The 21,120-nt window shown below is 37.7% G+C and overlaps 2 protein-coding genes, 1 long non-coding RNA gene and 1 pseudogene across 4 annotated transcripts; all 4 read left to right on the forward strand.

The window, feature by feature from the left end:
• Positions 1-487: 487 nt before the first annotated feature.
• On the forward strand, positions 488-3,030 carry LOC147918577 (uncharacterized). Its single transcript, XR_015593647.1, has 4 exons — positions 488-1,818; positions 1,915-2,069; positions 2,170-2,242; positions 2,716-3,030. It is a non-coding gene; the product is annotated as an uncharacterized LOC147918577 (long non-coding RNA).
• Positions 3,031-10,928: 7,898 nt separating this feature from the next.
• Positions 10,929-13,117, forward strand: LOC147918578 (secreted RxLR effector protein 161-like). Its single transcript, XM_087503593.1, has 2 exons — positions 10,929-11,334; positions 12,969-13,117. The coding sequence occupies exons 1-2, from the start codon at positions 10,929-10,931 to the stop codon at positions 13,115-13,117; spliced, it is 555 nt and encodes a 184-aa protein (XP_087359719.1).
• A 1,775-nt stretch (positions 13,118-14,892) lies between these two features.
• On the forward strand, positions 14,893-16,260 carry LOC104772313 (uncharacterized). The gene has a single exon (XM_010496944.1). The coding sequence runs from the start codon at positions 14,893-14,895 to the stop codon at positions 16,258-16,260; it is 1,368 nt and encodes a 455-aa protein (XP_010495246.1).
• A 2,381-nt stretch (positions 16,261-18,641) lies between these two features.
• Positions 18,642-20,429, forward strand: LOC104770005 (phenolic glucoside malonyltransferase 1 pseudogene; annotated as a pseudogene). The gene has a single exon (XR_015593648.1). The product of XR_015593648.1 is annotated as a phenolic glucoside malonyltransferase 1 pseudogene (transcript).
• The last annotated feature ends 691 nt before the right edge of the window (positions 20,430-21,120 follow it).

Raw genomic sequence — 21,120 nt, forward strand, 5'->3', positions numbered from 1 at the left:
TAACTTTTTAATACAATAAATAAAGGACAATAAAAACTTTTAATGTGCTGGCAAAAAAAAAGGACATGTAGTTTTACATTCCATGAAATTGTACGATCCATAATGAAATTACACATCTTATATGCTATACAACTTTTTATCTTTTTATTTAAATTTGAGTTTTTTAGCTATATAATACGAATATGATCATTGCATGAGAACTCAAAAATAACATAACACACAATAGTGAGCAAATAAATGGCTTCATCACTTAATATCATCAAGGTAACACTAGTCGCCCCTTCGAACTTTGACTCGTCTGAGTCCTTCACTCAGGGCCGGGGATTAACATGTGCAACAAGTGCATTTGCACTGGGACAATACTATATTTACATGTATTTTAAGGCCCAAAATTATTTATTTTTCAAAAAAATTATATGTAATTAAGGCTTTTTTTCAAAAATTGAACAGGGACTATAACAATTTTTGGGATGTTTACACAGGTCCCACTCACCTTCTTCGACCTTCAATGGTACAAACTCCACACGGTTAAACGAGTCATCTTCTATAGACTCACCGACGCAACCTGCAATGTCTTCGACTCAGTCATCGTCCCCAAGCTCAAAAATTCTACCTCCCACTCGCTGGCAAACTGGTTTGGGAACAACTAGACCCCAAACCAAGCATCATCTACTCTCCAAATGACGTCGTCTCATTCACCGTCGCCGAGTCAACCGCTGATTTCTCTCGTTTATCGGCAATTTACCATTCTTCTCCATTGAATTATGTTGAAGAGTGATTCAAAGCTTGGTCAAAGATAATAAATGGGGAGTTAAAGGATTTGTCAGTTTTGGTTTTACTAATAAATTTGGGGGTTTAAATTTATGTTTTAATTATAGGATATAATGAGTCTAAAGGTTATTGGGTAGCAGTTACAATTTAGTTTTCTATATAAGTAATGTATTCTCATTATGAGAAAGTAACAAGAAAATCAGAAAAAAACTGAGATTATCAGAGAGTAATAAGAGAAAAGTATTATTCAGCAAAATTGTTCTTGTTCGTTGTGTACGTCTACACAACTCTTTTTCTATTCAACGCCTCTATTTTACAACATTGTGGTATCAGAGCGTTAGGTTTCAGTCCCCTTTGATCTTTGTGTAGAAGAAGACAGAGAGCCATGGCAGGCAATGGAGGAAACCAGCCATTATCAGTTCCGCTGTTTAAGGGTGAGAAGTATCACCTTTGGAGTCTTAAGATGAAGACTATGTTCAGATCTCAAGAAGTTTGAGATTTGGTGGAGAACGGATTTGAAGATGTGAATCCAACAGAACCCGAGCAGCAGCTGCGGGAGAATCGCAAGAAGGATGTGAAGGCGTTGTTCTTCATTCAGTCAGCCTAGGATGAAGACATTCTGTCACGGATTGTAGTCGACACCCATGAACACAATCCCTCACCGTCAAGCGCCACCGGCTGCTCCTTGTTTCGTAGACACTGTTGTAGCATCACCACATTTACGCATGTAACATCCGCGAACCAATTTTTAAGGTTTTGGTGTGGGTGTCGATCGACACCCTTGGTGTATCGATCGACACCATGTTTTCTGGTTTGGTCCGGTTCGTTTTAATTGCTGTTTGGTTCGGTTTGGTTCAAGGAAAATCCCTAAATCGTGTTATAAGTGGAGAAGCGACAAATTAAGGTTTTTAGGGTGTCTTGTCGCCGTTTTCAGAGATAGAGAAAGAGGAGAGAGCCTATTGTGGTGTGAAGGAGATTAAAGGAGAAAGATCAGAATCGTTAGGGTTTGGGAGGAAACAGTTTCGGCATATCAAATCGTTTTCAAAGGTAATGAAATTTGGTAGGTTTATTCCCAAGTCTTTCATCGTCATTCGCCTTTTTACAGAAGTAGATTTGGATTTAAACTCGATGAGTTATTGGCAGTTTCGTGAGACATGTTTACTCAGACGCGAGTTGGGACCATCGGAGATTGTAACTGAGATCGTGGTCTCGTGTGGTGCCTGATCGTGCTGAAATTTTGTAGGAGGCTTCGTGACGTCTAGGGGTAGCTTTTCACTGGAGCGATTTGATAGTTAACGGTTGGTTTTTATTTTAGGGTTTCGTCTTTGAGACTGTTCTTTTCTGATGTTTCTGTCCAGTTTTGTTATAAGTCGTTTTTGGTTGTGTGGCTTGTTGTAGGGCGTTTCTGGGCTGTTTCAGACGTTAGGAGGGTCTCAACTGGTTGTATTGGTTGTTATAATCAGTTGATAAGGTGAGTGCATGACCATGGCTTATCTAAGCCTGAGAATCCTTTGTTGTTCTTGCTTGATTGGTGGTGCTTTGTGGTGTTGTTCTTGCTTGATTGGTTGTGTTAGTGGTGTTGTTCTTGCTTGTGGTGGTTGTGTTATGGTTCTTATAGGTTCCTGAAGGTTTTGGGTGAGGTTGGAACGGATTGGAGATGATTGGAAACGGAGGTTCGTCGTTCGGATTCGTGCAGTTCGCGTCTGCGAAGGGAGTGTCGATCGACACCAGTTAGGTGCCGGTCGACACCATGTTTGGTCAGTGTCGATCGACGACACCAAGTTGCTTGTTTCGTGATTTTTCCTGGTTTGTTGTGTTTGGTTGTCATTTGTTAAGCATTGGAATCTCAGTTGCTTGTGTGTATAGCCCAGTAGATGGGAGGATTGCCTCACTAAGTATTTGTGATAATACTTACGCATCTCAATTGTTGTTTGTGGTGTGCAGGTTTGTGACGTGGAATCATGGCAATGAGGAGGAGGATGATCTAGGGTCTCGTTTGTGTGTTATTGGATTTGTTGGTTATGTTGTTGGAACCTTGGTTAGTGTTATGTTAGGTTGCCGGATAGAATGGTTAGGAATGTTATTGTATTGATGATGTTGTTGGTTGTGTATTATTGGTATGTTTCCGCTGTGCTTAATGTTATTGCTGGTTTAATGTTGAGTTGTGGTTTGGGTTGGTTAATTAAGTAGTATGGAATGCTTAATTATACATTGTATTTAATTGTTAAAAAAAAAAAGGGGTCGGGTTGTTTCAACGCACATCTGTTTCACCTTCATTTTCCTTACTAGATTCATGAAGCCCACCAGAAACAAACCCACAAATAAATCCACCATCTCAATGCCCATCTACCTCTCCAAGCCCATCGAATCAGACCCAAACCGAAACATCTCCTCCCCCTACCCCTTCCTCGTCTGCTGCATCTTCCTTCGACTCCTCTGAAACACAAACATCATCGTCCTCCACCACCTCTCACCATACCTCAATACAACCCAATTCAGTCCCTTCGTCGTCTTCTTCTTCCGACGGCACACCACCTCCACAAAATAACCATCAAATGCAAACCCGCCGGAAAAACAACATTGTCAAGCCCAACCCAAATACAATCTCTCCATGCGAATTTCTCCTCACATTCCCCTTGAACCTCATACCGTGAACCAGGCGTTAAAGGATAAATGATAGCGAGGAGCAATGTCAGATGAAATTGATGGGTTTGCTCGGAATGGCACAATGAACTTGGTTCCTCAATATATATAAATGGTTTGATATTATTAAAATTATATATCATTATTTTATTAAATTGCACTAAACTATTAATACTGATAAGGGATTTAGTGTTTTTACTATTTAAATTTTAAAAAGTAAAAATTCCTAATACTTAAATATATTTAAAATAATAATATTATATTAACAAGAGATTCGTAGTTTTTTTTCTCTAAATGAACTTATATTGCTTTAAATATTGTCATTACAAAGAGGAACATATAACAATCCTGGTACAAATACAACAGACTCGATATAGGACTCTTGTGATAAATATCCAAACTTTGCTAAATTATAAGCTACTTGATTACAATTTTGTCTTGTAAATTTAAAAGAAACAATGTTGAACGTTGAAACCCAGTAGCTGATATCATGTAACAAATTGGATAAAGATGCATGCATTCTGTAAAGTACAATTGACTAGTTTGCAAATTAGTTCACTATCTCCCTCAAAGATGATCGACTGAATCATAACCTTGGTATCAGAGCGTTAGGTTTCAGTCCCCTTTGATCTTTGTGTAGAAGAAGACAGAGAGCAATGGCAGGCAATGGAGGAAACCAGCCATTATCAGTTCTGCTGTTTAAGGGTGAGAAGTATCACCTTTGGAGTCTTAAGATGAAGACTATGTTCAGATCTCAAGAAGTTTGGGATTTGGTGGAGAACGGATTTGAAGATGCGAATCCAACAGAACCCGAGCAGCAGCTGCGGGAGAATCGCAAGAAGGATGTGAAGGCGTTGTTCTTCATTCAGTCAGCCTAGGATGAAGACATTCTGTCACGGATTGTAGCTGTGAACACATCTCACGAAGCGTGGGAAATTCTGAAGCGTGAATACTTGGGAGATCAGAAGGTAAACACTGTTAAACTACAGACTCTACGTCACAGTTTTGAAACAATTTTTATGAAGGAGAAAGAAAAAATACAAGAGTATTTGGCAAGAGTTTCTACCATTGTGAGTCAAATGAGTTCTTATGGTGATTCTTTGTCAAACGAAACTGTTGTGAGTAAAGTTCTGAGGACTTTGACTCCAAAGTTTGAGTATGTTCTTCCTGCAATCATGGAAGCCAATGATCTGAGCACATAAACGTTTGATGAGATGATGAGTTCGTTGTTGTCCCATGAAGATCATCTTGGTAAGAAGCTTGAGAAATCTGAGGAGAAAGCCTTTCAGGTGAAGGGAGAGTACTCTGAACAGAACTACAGTAATAGTTTTGGTAGAGGAAGAGGCGTTTTTTGATCTGGCAGAGGCAGAGGCAGATCTGGTGGTAGCACAGACCATGGCCATGGAAGAGGCCAGTTCAACAGAGGTACGAATAGAAGCAATATTCAGTGTCATTATTGCAAGAAGTATGGTCATATGCAAGTTGATTGTTGGAAGAAGAAAAGTGAAGAGAAGCAAGCAAGTTTTGCTGAAGAATATGTGCAGCCTAGACTTTTTATGGCATACAAAAATTTAGAAATGTCCAAAACAGTGTGGTATTTGGACAGCGGCTGTTCTAATCATATGGCAGGCTTCAAGTCCTTGTTTAAGGAGATGGATGAGTCACACAAGCTGAAGGTCAAGCTTGGAGATGATAAGGAAGTTCAAGTTGAAGGAAGACGAATTGTGGCTGGCAAGGATAGTGATGGCAATTTCAAGCTCATCTATGATGTGTATTACATTCCGGATCTAGCACAGAATTTGCTGAGTGTTGGACAGATGGTGGAAAACAATTGTTCTGTTTTCTTTGATGGAAATGAGTGTGTTGTCAAGGACAAGAAGTTGAGTTTAACGTTAGCAGTGGTGAAGAAGACATCAAACAATCTGTACCCATTACAGATGTCTTCTGTAGAAGCAAGTTCGTTGGTTGCGAAAGTTTCAGAGGTGTCAAGGTTGTGGCACTTAAGGTATGGCCATCTACATGAGAATGGGTTGAAGGTTCTCAATCAGAAGGATATGGTGGTAGGTTTACCAAATATTGATGCTCTTGAGTTGTGTGAAGGTTGCATATATGGGAAACAAATGCGCAGGTTGTTTCCAGTTGGCCAGGCAAGAAGAGCAACTCAGTGTCTTGAGGTTGTTCATGCTGATTTGTGTGGTCCTATGCAGACTACTTCTCTTGGAGGAAGCAAATATTTCTTCATGTTGACTGATGACTACAGCAGGATGAGCTGGGTTTATTTTTTGGAGTCTAAAGGAGAAGCATTCGAGATGTTTAAGAAGTTTAAAGCACTTGTGGAGAAACAAAGTGGGCTGTTGTTCAAGGTGTTGCGGACTAACAGAGGTGGAGAGTTTACATCTGCTGAATTCAATCAATTTTGTGAGAGTGAAGGGATTCATCGTGAGCTTACTACAGCTTACACACCAGAGCAGAATGATGTTGCAGAGAGGAAAAACACGACGGTTGTAGAGATGGCCAGAAGCATGATGAAACATAAGAATTTGCCAAATCTGTTTTGGGCTGAAAGTGTGCAAACGGCGGTGTATCTGCTGAACATCTCACCAACAAAAGCAGTTCCAAACAGAACTCCATATAAAGCATGGTGTGGTAGGAAACTTGCAGTAAGTCACTTGAGAATTTTTTGTTGTGTTGCATATTCTCTTGTTGACACTCAACACAGGAAGAAATTGGATGACAAATCTGAGAAATGCATATTTCTTGGTTATTGTTTACAATCTAAAGGTTATAGGTTGTATAATCCTATGAGTGGGAAGATTGTTGAAAGCAAGAACGTCACATTTGATGAAGATGCAGTTTGGAGTTGGCGTGAGGGTGATAATGGTGAGCTGGTTGAAGTTCAACCAGAAAACTCTGTTGAACAGCACTGCACTGCTAAACAGGGAGAGAATCAAAGTCCTGTTGGTTCTGAAGCAAATACACCAGCGAATTCAGTCCCTAATTCGCCTAATTTGAGTAGTTACAATAGCACAAGCGGTGGCACAAACAGTGAAGAAGAAAGTCCTCCTCGAAAATTCAGATCCCTGCGAGACTTTTACGAGGTTCAGCAAGGTTCATTTCTGAGCCAGGAAAGTTCAGTGAGGCTGTAGAGAATTCAGAGTGGCAGAAAGCGATGGATGAAGAGATAACATCCATAGAGGAGAGTCAGACTTGGAAGTTAGTTGAGCTCCCTGAAGGTAAACACTCAATTGGTGTGAAATGGGTGTTTTGAACCAAGTACCATGCAGATGGTAGCATTCAAAATTATAAGGCAAGATTGGTGGTCAAAGGTTATGCACAAGAGTATGGGGTGGATTATGAAGAAACCTTCTCTCTTGTGGTAAGGTTTGACACTATAAGAGTTTTACTTGCGTTTGGTGCTTATATGAAGTGGCCAATATATCAGCTTGATGTGAAGTCATCTTTCTAGAATGGAGAGTTGCTTGAAGAGGTTTATGTTGATCAACCTGAAGGTTTTGTACTGGAAGGCAAAGAAAGATGTGTTTACAAGTTGTACAAGGCATTGTATGGTCTAAAGCAAGCTCCAGGAGCTTGGTACAACAAGATTGATTCATTTTTTGCAGAAAATAGTTTTGAGAGGAGCAAAAGTGAGCATACTCTCTACATAAAGAAGCAAGGTGAAGGTGATATCCTCATGGGTTCTAGTGCGTCCTTGTTGCTGATTTCAAGAATAGTATGATGAAGAAGTTTGAAATGTCAGACTTGGATTTGCTGCATTATTCCCTTGGTCTTGAGATTAAGCAAGGAGAAGATGGAATATTTGTGTCTCAGCATAAGTATGCTACAGATTTGTTGAAGAAGTTCAACATGAAGAACTGCAATGTGGAGAAAACTCCTATGAATGCTAATGAGAAGCTGCAGATGGAAGATGGAACAGAAAAGGCTGATGCAACAAGATTCAGAAGTTTGGTTGGACGTCTTATCTATCTAACTCATACAAGGCCAGATATTTCTTTTGCTATGAGTTCAATTTTTAGGTTTATGCAAAGTCCGACAAAGCAGCATTATGGATCTGCTAAGAGGTTGTTGAGGTATATTGCTGGTACAACAGACTTTGGTCTGTGGTACAACAAAGTTGCAGAATTTAAGTTGGTTGGGTTTACAGACAGTGATTGGGCAGGCTGTGTGCAAGACAGAAGAAGCACTTCTGGACATGTGTTCAATTTGGGTTTTCGAGCAGTCTGTTGGAGTTCAAAGAAACAACATGTGACAACTTTGTCGTCGTCTGAAGCAGAGTACACGGCAGCTACAGCAGCAGCGTGTCAAGCTGTTTGGTTAAGAAGAATTCTAGAAGATATCAAGCAAGAGCAGAAGAAGGCTACAACAATTTTCTGTGATAACAAGGCAAGCATAGCAATGAACAAGAATCCAACATATCATGGAAGAACAAAGAATATATCAATCAAGGTACATTTCATTAGAGACTTGGTAAGTGAAGGTTCAGTTGTTTTGGAGTATTGTAGCACAGACGAGCAGAGTGATGATGTTCTGACAAAGGCACTGTCGAAGAACAAGTTTGAGTACTTTAGGAGTAAGCTTGGAGTGTGCAAGTTTGAATCAAGGGAGAGTGTTGAAGAGTGATTCAAAGCTTGGTCAAAGATAATAAATGGGGAGTTAAAGGATTTGTCAGTTTTGGTTTTACTAATAAATTTGGGGGTTTAAATTTGTGTTTTAATTATAGGACATAATGAGTCCAAGGGTTATTGGGTAGCAGTTACAATTTAGTTTTCTATATAAGTAATGTATTCTCATTATGAGAAAGTAACACGAAAATCAGAAAAAACTGAGATTATCAGAGAGTAATAAGAGAAAAGTATTATTCAGCAAAAAATTTCTTGTTCGTTGTGTACGTCTACACAACTCTTTTTCTGTTCAACGCCTCTATTTTACAACAAATTATACATGTTAGTCCCCGATTTAAGTGTCTCCGACGACTCAGCCTCCGCGCTGTCGTTTCAAGTCACATTATTTCCAAACCAAGGGTTTTGGCATTGGCGTAAACGCACACCATGCGTTTTGGATGGAAAAATGGCAGCCATGTTTCTCAAATCCTGGGCTCACAAATGTAAAGAAGAAGGAACGGCACACACTTCCCTACCACAGGATCTACCAGAGGTCTTAAACGTTTGGCACTCATTAGCCAAAATGTTCAGCGGAGGTAAAAGGAGAGCATCTTACAATGTGTGATCAAGAAGGAAACTTGCAAGTTAAAACAGAGAGATCCAAAAAATTGGTTATACAAGGTAAACATGGGGTTAACAAATAAATTATGTCTAAATCTCACTGTTGCAAGTGAATCGAGTAAATGGCATGCTAGAATGGGACATATTAATCATGTCACTTTGTCAAGCATGTTTATCAATGAGTATGTGATGGGAGGTCCAAAGAAATCTATTGAAGAGGAGATTTGTGGTTCATGTCTGCTTGGAAAACAAGTTACACAGGCGTTTCCAAGTTCAACTAACTTCCGAGCAACAAAGAGGCTGGAGCTTAATAACCGAGATCTTTGCAGTCCCATAACGCCATCTACGAATGCTGGAAATAGATACATCTTTGTTCTTATTGATGATTATTCTCGATACATGTGGACAACTCTACTAAAGGAGAAAAGTGAGGCATTACAGAAGTTTAAGAGATTCAAGACTATGGTTGAGAAGGAAACAGAAGGAAAGATACAGACATTTAGAACTGACAGAGGAGGAGAGTTTGTATCGTTAGAGTTTAACTCCTTTTGTGAAGAATCTGGGATTTCTCGACACTTGACAGCTCCTTACACACCACAGCAGAATGGAGTGGTGGAACGACGCAACATAACACTAATGGAAATGGCTAGAAGCATTCTAAAGCACATGAAAATGCCAAATTACTTATGGGGAGAGGCTGTGAGACACTCTACTTATTTGTTAAACAGAGTGGTGACAAGATCGCTTAAGGATCAAACTCCTTATGAATGCTACAGAGGAAGAAAGCCAGCTGTTGGACATGTTAGGATCTTTGGATGTATCGCTTATGCCAAAACAGAGAAAGCTCACTTAAAGAAACTGGATGATAGAACTCGGGTTCTTTTTCATCTTGGCACCGAACCTGGTTCCAAAGCTTACCGGTTGCTTGATGCAGAAACAAAGAAAATTGTTGTTAGTCGTGATGTCGTTTTTGACGAAACAAAAGGTTGGAACTCGAGTAATAGTAAGGGTAGAGACGATGAAGATGAGAGCTTCGAGTTCATTATAGCTGGTATAAGTGGTCAAGATCGAGAAGAAAATTCAACCAGCATGTCACCTTAACACCCTTTGATTAGAAGTAACTCTTCTAGTAATCAAACCGATGAAGATGATCAGTCTGGAGAAGCATCAGACAGTGAGTACGGACACATAGAAGAACCGTCTGCAGTTACACCTGAAGTTGCAGGTAAGAGACACCGTAGTAAACCAAAGTACCTAGAAGATTATGTTTGTTATCAGATTGCAGTGGAAGAAGGAGAGTTGGTGTTGCTTTGTTTGAACAATGAACCAAGGTCCTATGAAGAAGCTAGTGAGTCTGTAGATTGGAGGCGAGCCTGTGAGGAAGAGATTGGATCCATAGAAAATTTAAGAACTTGGGATCTTGTGGATTTACCTATAGGAACGAAGCCAATTGGACTTAAATGGATTTTCAAGATCAAAAGGAATTCGGATGGGAGCATCAATAAGTATAAAGCTCGACTAGTAGCTAAGGGTTATGTCCAAAAGTATGGTGTTGATTTTGAGGAAGTGTCCGCTCCGGTTGTAAGGATCAAAACAATCAGACTTCTAGTGAATCTTGCTGCAGCTTATGGGTGGGAGATACACCACCTTGACGTCAAAACAGCCTTCCTCCATGGTGAACTCAAGGAAACTGTATATGTTTGCCAACCAGAAGGATTTGTGAAGAATGGTGAAGAAAGAAAGGTTTATAAGCTCAACAAGGCACTGTATGGACTAAGGCAGGCACCTAGGGCATGGAACAATAAACTGAATCAAATAGTTTTGGAATTTGGTTTTGTTAAATGCTCAAAGGAACCCTCTGTTTATAGGAAGAACTTGGGTCATGATCTCTTGATTGTGGGAGTATATTTTGACGATCTGTTTGTCATAGGGACAAGACTAGAGCTCATTAAAAGGCTTAAGGAGGAGATGTCATCTATGTTTGAAATGAGCGATCTTGGTAAACTGTCATATTATCTCGGAATCAAGATAGAACAACATCAAGGAGGTATAACGCTTAATCAAACGAGCTATGCATTAAAGATCTTGGAGGATGCTGGTTTACAAAACTGCAACTCTGTTCACACGCCAATGGAGACAGAGTTGACACTATCAAAATCAGAGAAAGAGAAGGAGATTGATGCAACAGTTTATTGAAAGAGAGTTGGATGTCTCAGATATTTACTTCATACTAGACCTAACCTCTCGTTTTGTGTTGGAATTCTAAGCAGATTTATGCAGAGCCCACGAGAATCACATGGTGCAGCGTTAAAACAATGTCTAAGTTACTTAAGAGGAACAGTTGGTTTGGGTCTGTATTATGAAAGATCAAAGGTGCCTAAGCTAATTTGTTACAGTGACAGTAGCCATAATGCCGATCCTATTGATGGAAGGAGTACCTATGGACACATCTTCTACTTTATCGAAAGTCCAATTACATGGTGTTCAAGGAAACAAGATGTTGTGGCTTTATCGTCGTGTGAGGCAGAGTTTATGGCAGGGACCGAAGCTACAAAACAAGCAATCTGGTTGCAAGACTTATTGGCAGAGATTACTGGAAGTTCTCTTGTAAAGGTTATCATTCGCATCGATAATGAATCAGCTATTGCTTTAACAAGGAATCCAGCCTTTCACGAACGCAGTAAACACATTCATCGTCGAAATCTTATTATATAAAGTTAGGTTTTGAAAGTTAGCCATTAACAAGATTTTGACATGTGTCAAGTTATCAATCTCTGATTTTGACATGTGTATAAGTTAATATTTAATAGGAGGAATTTGATTACAACAAAAATAAAATATTTTGTTTTTAAAATATTAATAATGTAAAAAGATAATTATAAAAAATTACAGAATTTATAAAAAAAATACAAAGTTTTTTTAAATAATTATAAGAAGATTATATATATATATATATATATATTTCATAAAATTTGAAATTATAATATTATTTAATTATTTTTTATTTTAAGTTATTCAAAAACACTGCTTACAACTTTGTTTAATTGGGAACTTTTTTAATGGGAAGATAAAATAGGCTAATCAAACACAAGTTTACAACAAACATAAATAGATAGATTGGAAAAACATAAGTCGTTGTTGATAGATCCATAGGAGCTCAAATACTGTGACATCCTAATTTAAGGAAAGGTTTAAAAGAATTGATTTTGGCTATATATGTCACCAAAATGAACTTATTGTTTCGGTTAAGGATCCTGAGAGAATTTCATGATGGGTGACCTTTCTAGAACTAATTGTTGGAATTATGCGAGTGAGGACAAAACAAAGGAAAATATCATTTGTTGATTTGTAGGATTGGTAAACAAGTTTTTAAAGCTTCCCAGACGTAACAAACCGGCCATCGAATATGGGTGGCTCCAAGAGCCGGAAATAGATGTAGGGCCCACTTAGGAAGGTGAGCCAATGGACTGAGAGTGGACATAGGCTCACTAAGCAAGGTAGTGATTGAGGTGTTACAGAGACAGAGGCTATATCATGGTGTGTCAAAGACACTTACACGAATACATTGAGAAATTTAACATTAGTTACTATCAAAAAAAATTTGTGACGTTAGAAAAAGGTTTTTACTTTTATTGGTTATTGGAGAAAGCCGTTTTGAGATAGCAAAAAGACATGAACATGTTCTCTCCACACAAGAGGAGGACAGGACCAAGGTTCTCTCTATGGTATAGAAGGTTGGACACAAGGTTATCTTCCCAAGGGAGTAAGGTGGAGGAGGTTTGACGCAAGGTTATCTCCCCAAGTGAAGAAGGTGGAGCCAAGGTTCTCTCCATGGTGGAGTAGGTTAGACGCAAGGTTCTCTCCATAAGAGATGAGGACGGAGCCGAGGTTTTCTTCATGGTGGTCATACACTATTGTGATGATACATCATTGATTAGTATATTATGTAATATATTTTTAATTCAAAATATTTTTTTAGCCAACAATTTTAGTAGTTAAAAACTATGCAGAAGTGAAAGTAAAATAGTTGGTTTAATGTGTTCATACAAACATTTTCTAGGTGGGTGAATATATTTGTAACATATAGTATATTTAGGTGTAAAAAATATATATTTTTAATGGTAACATATATAAAAGATTTGTAAATAGATATAAATCAGTGTATTATAACAAAAATAAAATTTATAAATAACATACAACAAATTTTAATATAATTTACAAGATTTTAAACCTGCACATCATGCGGATACTCATCTAGTCATTTTATAAGAGAGTGTGTAGAAAACGGACAAGTAAAAGTGGAACATGTTGCAGGGACTGAACAGAAGGCGAACATACTCACAAAGGCTTTGGGAAAAACGAAGTTCAAAGAAATGAGAGGGTTCATAGGAGTTAAGGATTTGGCAATAATGGAGTTCAAGCTTAAGGAGGAGTATGTTGGTTTAAGCTTGAAAAGAACTTAAAATAGAAAGGCAGAGCATTCCTAATCGAGTTATGATTAGAGAATGGATAAGGATCAAAGTTTATTTGGTGTTATCTAAGATATTGGTGTTTCCTAGTAGAACTAGGATTGGTTTTCTTATATATATGTATGTCGAGCTATGACATTAACATAATAACATATAAAGCTTTAAGAGTTTTTGAGAGATTGAGAGATTGTGGAGAGTCTTAGGTTTTGAGCTATTTTCCTAAGATTATAATAAAGAGAGCAAATTCTTTGTTACTTCTCTTCTTCTTTCAAATACGATTCTTTGTGTTTCTATAGATCAAACGAACCGGTGGGCTGAAACGGAGATGGAAACGACAGAGGTGCCGTGAAATAAGATTTTAGTGCTGTTAATCGATCAAAAAATTGATGGTTGTTACTGTCACATTTTTCTGGGTTCAATTTTGATGTGTAGATAACAAATTAATTAACAACGTATATTAAATGTTAGCATATAAGTTTAATCTAACAATTAATATATCTTGTAAATAAATATATTAATAAATAAAATAATGTAATAACTGTGTTATAGAAATATACAAACAGATTAATATATAACTTAACATATACCATACATGTGGTAAATGATTTAGCACGAAAAAAATAATTTTACCAAATCATTTATAAACTTATTGCGATAAAATGTGATTTACAATGTTAATTAAATAAATAACCACAACGCAACAATATATTTTTCTTGTTACTAGTTATGAGCAGTGTTTATTTGAAGTAAAACAAAGTTATGAACAATCTTTTCGCCGTCAAACAAACAATTGTTCTATCATGTTACTAAAAACTATATTAGTATATATCATGTCAATAAAATGGATTTTTGTCAAATATGCCATATTTTTTTCAAAACTTTCCAAATGTGCCATATTGTTTTCAATCTTTCCAAATGTGCTATATTTGACACATTATGGCATAAATTATTGTTCATCAAAATGAAAAAAAAAAAAACAAAAAACAAGCCAAAAAAGTCTACCAAAAGTTAATATTGTCCACGGAAGTTGAAGTTATCCACCAAAAAAATTAAAATTATCAAAAAATTGTTAAAGTTGTCAACCGAAAGGGTTCAAATTGTCTAAAAAATTAAAGTTGTCTATCAAAGTTAGTTTGATAAAAAAAAGTCTATCAAAGAGGTTAAAGTTGTCCACCAAATTCCAAAAATGTTATCCACCAACTGACTTCGATGTGGCACATCTGGAAAGATTTAATCGATTATCTCAGATTTAGAAAGAAAAAAATACTGTTCATGGCACATTTGATAATTTTCTCCTAATAAAATAGTTAATTATCTCAAATAACTATCGAAGACCAAACCGGTAGTTTCATATTTTTGATATAATAATTGAGTTAGCAAGATAAATATAAATTTATCACCTGAATCATAATTTTATTGCGATATAATATGATTTTTAAAAAGATATATTCATAAAGTTATTGATACATATATTTTGTTATCATGTTAGTCCAATAAATAATAATCAAATTCATAATATGTTCTTAGCTGAACAATATCGTGAATCGTCAAAAATTGAATTAAAAATGTTTAGACGACCTTTTGGCTATGTCATCCCAATCCCACTAATAAATAAACCTTCCTTTATGAGATGACCGAACTCTGGTTTCCTGGATGCAAAGTTAGGGTCACGACCCTCCTTCGGTTGGAGAAGTATCATTTTCGGTCGAGAGCTTTTACTAAATGGTTTGAAAAGAAGAGTAGGGAATGGGGCTTCCCTTAAGGTATGGATGGACCCTTGGGTGGAAGATGGAGAGATGAGACCACCTTGGATAAAAAACACCATCATCGACATCAACTTACAAGTCAAAGATCTCATTGACTTTGAGAGAAGAGATTGGGATATTCAAAAGCTGGAGTTTCACTTCCTCCCGATAGACATTGCTAGGATCTTGAAAAGTAAACCTGTGGTGGACAAAGAGGACATTTTTGTGTTGAAACACAATAAAAGTGGTGATTTCTCGGTCAAATCAGCGTATTGGGTGGCGGATACTCAGTTCAACCATGAACTGCACCAGGAAGCAAACATCCAGCCTTCGATTAACGACCTGAAAGCACAGGTTTGGAAGCTTCACTCAGATCCCAAGCTTAAAGTTTTTCTCTCGAAAATCCTGAGTGGAGCTCTACCAGTCATCTCAAAACTCAAAAACAGAGGGATTCGGCTTGAAGATAGATGCCAACTGTGTGGTCAGCTAGATGAAACAATCAACCACGTTCTCTTTCAGTGCTTTGGGGCTAGACAGGTCTGGGCTCTTTCAGATTACCCTTCTCCTGAGTTCGGCTATGATAAGGGATCTGTCTTCTCGAACCTTCACCATTTACTGATTAACAGAGACAATAAACACTGGCCATCTCAGTTGAGAAAAAGCTTTCCCTGGATCATTTGGCGAATCTGGAAGAACAGAAACAGCTTCCTCTTTGAAAACAAGTTTTTCTCTCCTCCCGATTCGGTGATCAAAATTAGAGATGAGGTTGAGGAATGGTTTATTGCCCAGAGGTTGGATATAAACGGGGAGTTGTCACAGGAGTCAACAATAGTTCCGGTTCATCACACCACACAGGTAAGAAGTGAACCGGAGGCATTGTCGAGAAGGAACGATATCTGGAAACCACCACCCTTATCTCGGGTTAAATGTAATGTTGGGGTGTCGTGGTCGAGAAGGAATCAACTTGTAGGAGGAGCGTGGGTCTTGAGGGATGAAAGGGGTAAAGTTCTCTTGCACAGTCGAAGAGCTTTTACCAATGTTGAATGCAAAGACAAGGCCAATTTTTTGGTTACCAAGTGGGCGATCGAGTGTATTCTCAGTCTTCGTTATGTGAATGTCACCATAGCCCTGGAAGCAGCTTCTCTGATTTGTTATCTGTTGAGACCAAAAGCGTGGCCATCCTTCAATTACGAATCAATTGAACTTTTGAGGTTATTGGAATGGGTTGATAGGTGGAAAGTGGAAGTGGAGGGATCAGGTACTAACAGAGGAGCTTTTCTCATCGCTCAAAGTGTTACTAGTGAGTGTAGGCTTCATTCCTATGTAGCAGCAGGGGCTCCTTCCTGGTTGCATAGTGTTTTTGAACATGAGAGAGTTCTATCCTCTGCTTAGTGTCTGTTATTGTAGCTATTGTCTAGCAGGGTAGGAATTTTTTGGGTAGGGCCATGTTTACAAAAATGGCATCTTATAGTTTAGGCCTTAGTCTAACAGTGGGATTTCTTTCAGGTTGTGGAATCCTGGTAACTTCTTTTGTAATATGTTCAAATATAATCCATCAATATAATTCAGTTGACCAAAAAAAAAAATGAGATGACCGAACGTTAAGTAATTATTAATTATTCTTACCAATTCCACACACTCTCCGTCTCTCCCTATCAAACAGTGAGATTAATACATACTTTGATTCAGGATTATCATACTTATCGCTTACATTGTCCTCGTACGTAAAATAGTAGATTATCATACTTGTTTTTGCCCGCTGTGATCCAAACTACCAAAACAAATAGTAGATGCCGTTTTTTGTAATCAGGTAAAAAACCCCAGAGAATCTAAGCAACAGGGATAGTCTCATGATAACATATGTAAGATTTTATATAGTCTATGTTATTTACACGGAAGCGCATATTAGCACAACAGTGAGACAAACTAGAGATCGAGCCTTAACTTCAATATGTCTTCATCATCTTGACAAGCTCCCGCCTCAACTTCAATATCGCACCAGCGGAAACTAGCCTAGTATCGATCTATTATTGGATTCTAATGACCAACCTCTTTTTATACTGAAAAGATAATAACCCCATATCAAATTAAAGAAGCCGTGTTTATTCCTTTATTCATCTAAATCTTGTCATCTCGTTTTCACAATATTTAATACAATAGGCTGTGAATAGACAAGTGAATAGTTGTCTAGTCTGCTCCGGACCGGACTAAAATTTGACCAATCCGCAATAAATTTACCATTCACAATTCCAGACCAGTATGCACTATCTTATACTATAAAACTTCATACTAGTCTGCAATTGAAAAATAAACTGTGTACTATGGAGATTATACTATTGGTCCGATTTTTTTTGTTTAGACTATCCTCATTAATGTGATCCTTAGTTGTTTCTTAAGGCAATTTTTAATAATAAAAAGAGAAGAAGAAACTTTGTTAAGAGAGAAGGAAAATTTTGTTGATTATTAGTAGAACCAATAATATTGCGCCATCTGTCGTCGAAGAGAGAACAACTCGCAAATGAAAGAGGAAGGCCAAAAAAATTCCCCCATCAAATTCATTTTACCCCTAAAACCAATAATATTATGCCACCTGTCGTCGAAGAAACGTTTCTCCTTGTCCTAAAATTAGAAACGTCTCCTTCCCTTCTTTCCTTTTGTTTCATTTTTAATTAATTTCTTTAACTAAGAAAAATCCTTAGAAACAACTAAGGATCACCAATGAAGACAGTCTTACTCCTTAAAACCTCCATACCAACTCCATACAAAAGTGAAAGTTGGATAATAACTTGATTTTTAACTAGTTGGATCCAAGCTCTTTGTTCTCATTGGTTAAATTTGTGTTTCTTTGTACTTTTGAAAAATGTGTATACAAATGATCATTTTTTTTTGTCAAAACATATTCATAAATATTAAAAATCCACAAAATAAAAAATCACATTTCCAACCATTTATCTCAATCAAAATAATATTAATATGGAATAATCGAAATAATAGCTTTTGATTTATAATTCTAATCTTAGAAAGCTAATTTTCTTTTTGAACTCTATGTTATGGGATAATCGAAATAATAAATTTTGATTTGTAATTCTAAACACATCTTGTAATAGTTATTATAAATTATAATAAAATATTATTAAAATAATTTTAATCCTTTGTACACACCACTCCATATCATGATCTGATTTTTACAAATCATAATAGTGTGATATTATGCATACTAATATACTATTGTATGGTGTTGTGCATACTAAGAGCATCTTTACTCATAGTTATTCTTGAAGGTACTCTCAATTAAAAATTAAAAAATAATAATAAAGCAAATAAAAAAGTGAGAACCGTTTCTTTGACAAGCATTGGAAGGAACGTTCATCTATAGTCTAACAGCTTATGATTGGTCAGTTTTTTTTTATATTGATTTATTATTTAAATATATTATAATATTTTTAAAAAATCATTAAAATACATTATATTGAGTAACGCCAACCGTTACTACCGATAATGATGGTCTAATGTTTATTCCATATTACAATCCATTCTACTCTATACTAAAAGGTTAGTACGCACTATGTACAGTACAGAGGGTATGGAGCAACATTCAAAACCTAAATAAAGGACAATGAAAGTTTTTTTTTTCTTTTTTTTGGTAAAAACAATGAAAGCTTTTAATGTGCCGACATAAAAAAAAAGAAAAAAAAACGTGTAGTTTTACAGTCCATAAAACTGTACGATCCACAATGAAATTACACGTCTCATAGGCTATATAAAACTTTTTTTTTTAATCTTTTTAATTAAATTTGATTTTATTAGCTGTATAATACGAACATGATGATCATGACAAGAGAACTCATAACATAACACACAATATAGAGAGCAAAGAAATGACTTCATCACTTAATATCATTGAGGTAGCACGAGTCACTCCTTCGAACTTTGACTCGTCTGAGTCCCTCACTCTCCCACTCACCTTCTTCGACCTTCAATGGTACAAACTCCACACGGTTAAACGAGTCATCTTCTATAGACTCACCGACGCAACTCGCCATGTCTTCGACTCAGTCATCGTCCCCAAGCTCAAAACCTCTCTCTCCTCATCCCTCTCTCACTATCTCCCACTCGCTGGCAAACTCGTTTGGAACCAACAAGATCCCAAACCAAGCATCATCTACTCTCCAAATGACGCCGTTTCATTCACCGTCGCCGAGTCAACCGCTGATTTCTCTCGTTTATCCGGCAACTTACCGTTCTTCTCCATTGAACTATACCCGTTAGTCCCCGAGTTAAGTGTCTCCGACGACTCGGCCTCCGCCGTGTCGTTTCAAGTCACGTTATTTCCAAACCAAGGGTTTTGCATTGGCGTAAACTCACACCATGGCGTTATGGATGGACAAACGGCAACCATGTTTCTCAAATCCTGGGCTCACAAATGTAAAGAAGAAGAAACGGCACACACTTCCCTACCACAGGATCTAACCCCATTATACGATCGTGCCGTCATAAAAACTCCAAGGGATATGGCTACAGAGGTCTTAAACGCTTGGCACTCATTAGCCAAAATGTTCAGCGGCGGTAAAGAACCAGAAAATCCCAAAAGCTTAAAGCTTGTGCCGTCGGGGGAGGTCGGTACTGACGTGACTCGATACACTCTCAGTCTCACTCGAGAAGACGTTGAGAAGCTTAGAGAGCGACTCAAGAGAGAATCATCTGTTTCCTCAGCAACGAAGGAGCTGCGGTTATCGACATTTGTGGTAGTTTTCTCGTACGCAATGACGGCTTTAATCAAAGCCAGAGGCGGTGATCAGGAGAGACCAGTCGGGTACAGATTTGCGGTGGATTGTCGAAGCCTCATGGTTCCACCGGTTCCATCGACTTATTTTGGCAATTGCCTTTCTGCTTGTTTTAAAATGCCCTTAAAGGCAGAGACGTTTATGAGTGAAGAAGGGTTTTTGGCTGCTGCGAGTTTAGTTAGTGATTCGGTTGAGGCATTGGACGAGAGTGTAGCATGGACGAATCCAGAGCTTATGATAGCATTTGCGACTGTTCCACCAGGAGCACAATTTCTCGGCGTTTCAGGTTCGACCCGGTTGGGAGTATACGGGTTGGATTTCGGGTGGGGCAGACCGGAGAAAGTGGTGCTTGTGTCCATTGACCAAGGCGAAGTGATTTCCATGGCGGAGAGCAGAGATGGAAATGGTGGTGTGGAGGTTGGCTTCTCTCTCAAGAAACATGAAATGGATCTTCTCATTGATTTGCTTCATGACGACCTAAAAAATTAAATCATTTTTCTTTCTTCACAAGAGAAAACAAAAAAGAGGTAATATAAGGCTAAGCTTCTTCGTCTCCAACAACTTCCAAACACACCAAGTCAATCGAAGTTTACTCTGTTGTATGCTCTGTTTTATACTCTGTTGCACCTCAAGTTTACTCAGCTGCTAAGCATATATCTGTTATGTTGCATTACTCCGCGATTCCCTTCTTTCTGCTCTGATGCACTTTCAGGTTTACCCAGCTGCTTATAAATGACTTGTTCTTATGAGCTTAAAACATGATTGGTTGAGCTCTCACTTCTTGGATCTTCTCAATAAGACACCAATGTTCACAACGTCACTTCGTTCTATGTGACTTCACATTGAGCTGTCTTGGCTGTTAATCTGAATGAGGAATCACTGCATCTGTGTATGAACTTGTGGTTGTATAAGACTTGCTCACTACTTTTTGATCATCTCTCTTGAGTCTAACAACCGGCCAGTAACAACAAGAATTTTGATCATATCTTCAATATGGTCTGATTGAAGAGTGTTTAGAATTAGAAGTAACACAAATATTTAGCTTCTTGAGAAGACGACCTTCCCAATCCGTAGAAACCTGGATTAATCCGACAAGAGGAAAGTGGAGGCACAAAGGCTTCGTTCCATTCTCTAGATTCCTTGATGGACTTCGAAGCGAATTCCTCTCCAGTAAAACAGAAGCTGTAGATTGAGCTGAAAAGACAACAACAGATGATGATGATCAAGGACATTTCTAACATATTCTTGAGCTGCATTACTAAAACTTGAGCAGAGAAATATCAAAGTACAAAAGCAATAATCTCAAGACAATACTCCATCTAACTTGAGCAGAGAAAAGGAACAAAATTTGTCGAGCCTAAATTGAATGAATCCAAAACTATAAAAGAAACTCAACATCAACCACATCACCGAACTTCTCATCGTTTGGTTGCTTCTGTCCAATCACAACAACATTTAAATGTAATCA

Source organism: Camelina sativa, chromosome 20 (genome assembly GCF_030686135.1).
Source record: "Camelina sativa cultivar CO46 ecotype springtype chromosome 20, ASM3068613v1".
NCBI classification, from domain to species: Eukaryota; Viridiplantae; Streptophyta; class Magnoliopsida; order Brassicales; family Brassicaceae; genus Camelina; species Camelina sativa.

Bases quoted from the DNA above. Each gene is read 5' to 3' on its own strand.
- LOC147918578 (XM_087503593.1), top strand. From the start codon at position 10,929: ATGCAGAGCCCACGAGAATCACATGGTGCAGCGTTAAAACAATGTCTA. The intron at 11,335-12,968 runs GTAAACACATTC...AACATGTTGCAG, and splicing joins TCCAGCCTTTCACGAACGCA to GGACTGAACAGAAGGCGAAC.
- LOC104772313 (XM_010496944.1), top strand. From the start codon at position 14,893: ATGGACCCTTGGGTGGAAGATGGAGAGATGAGACCACCTTGGATAAAA.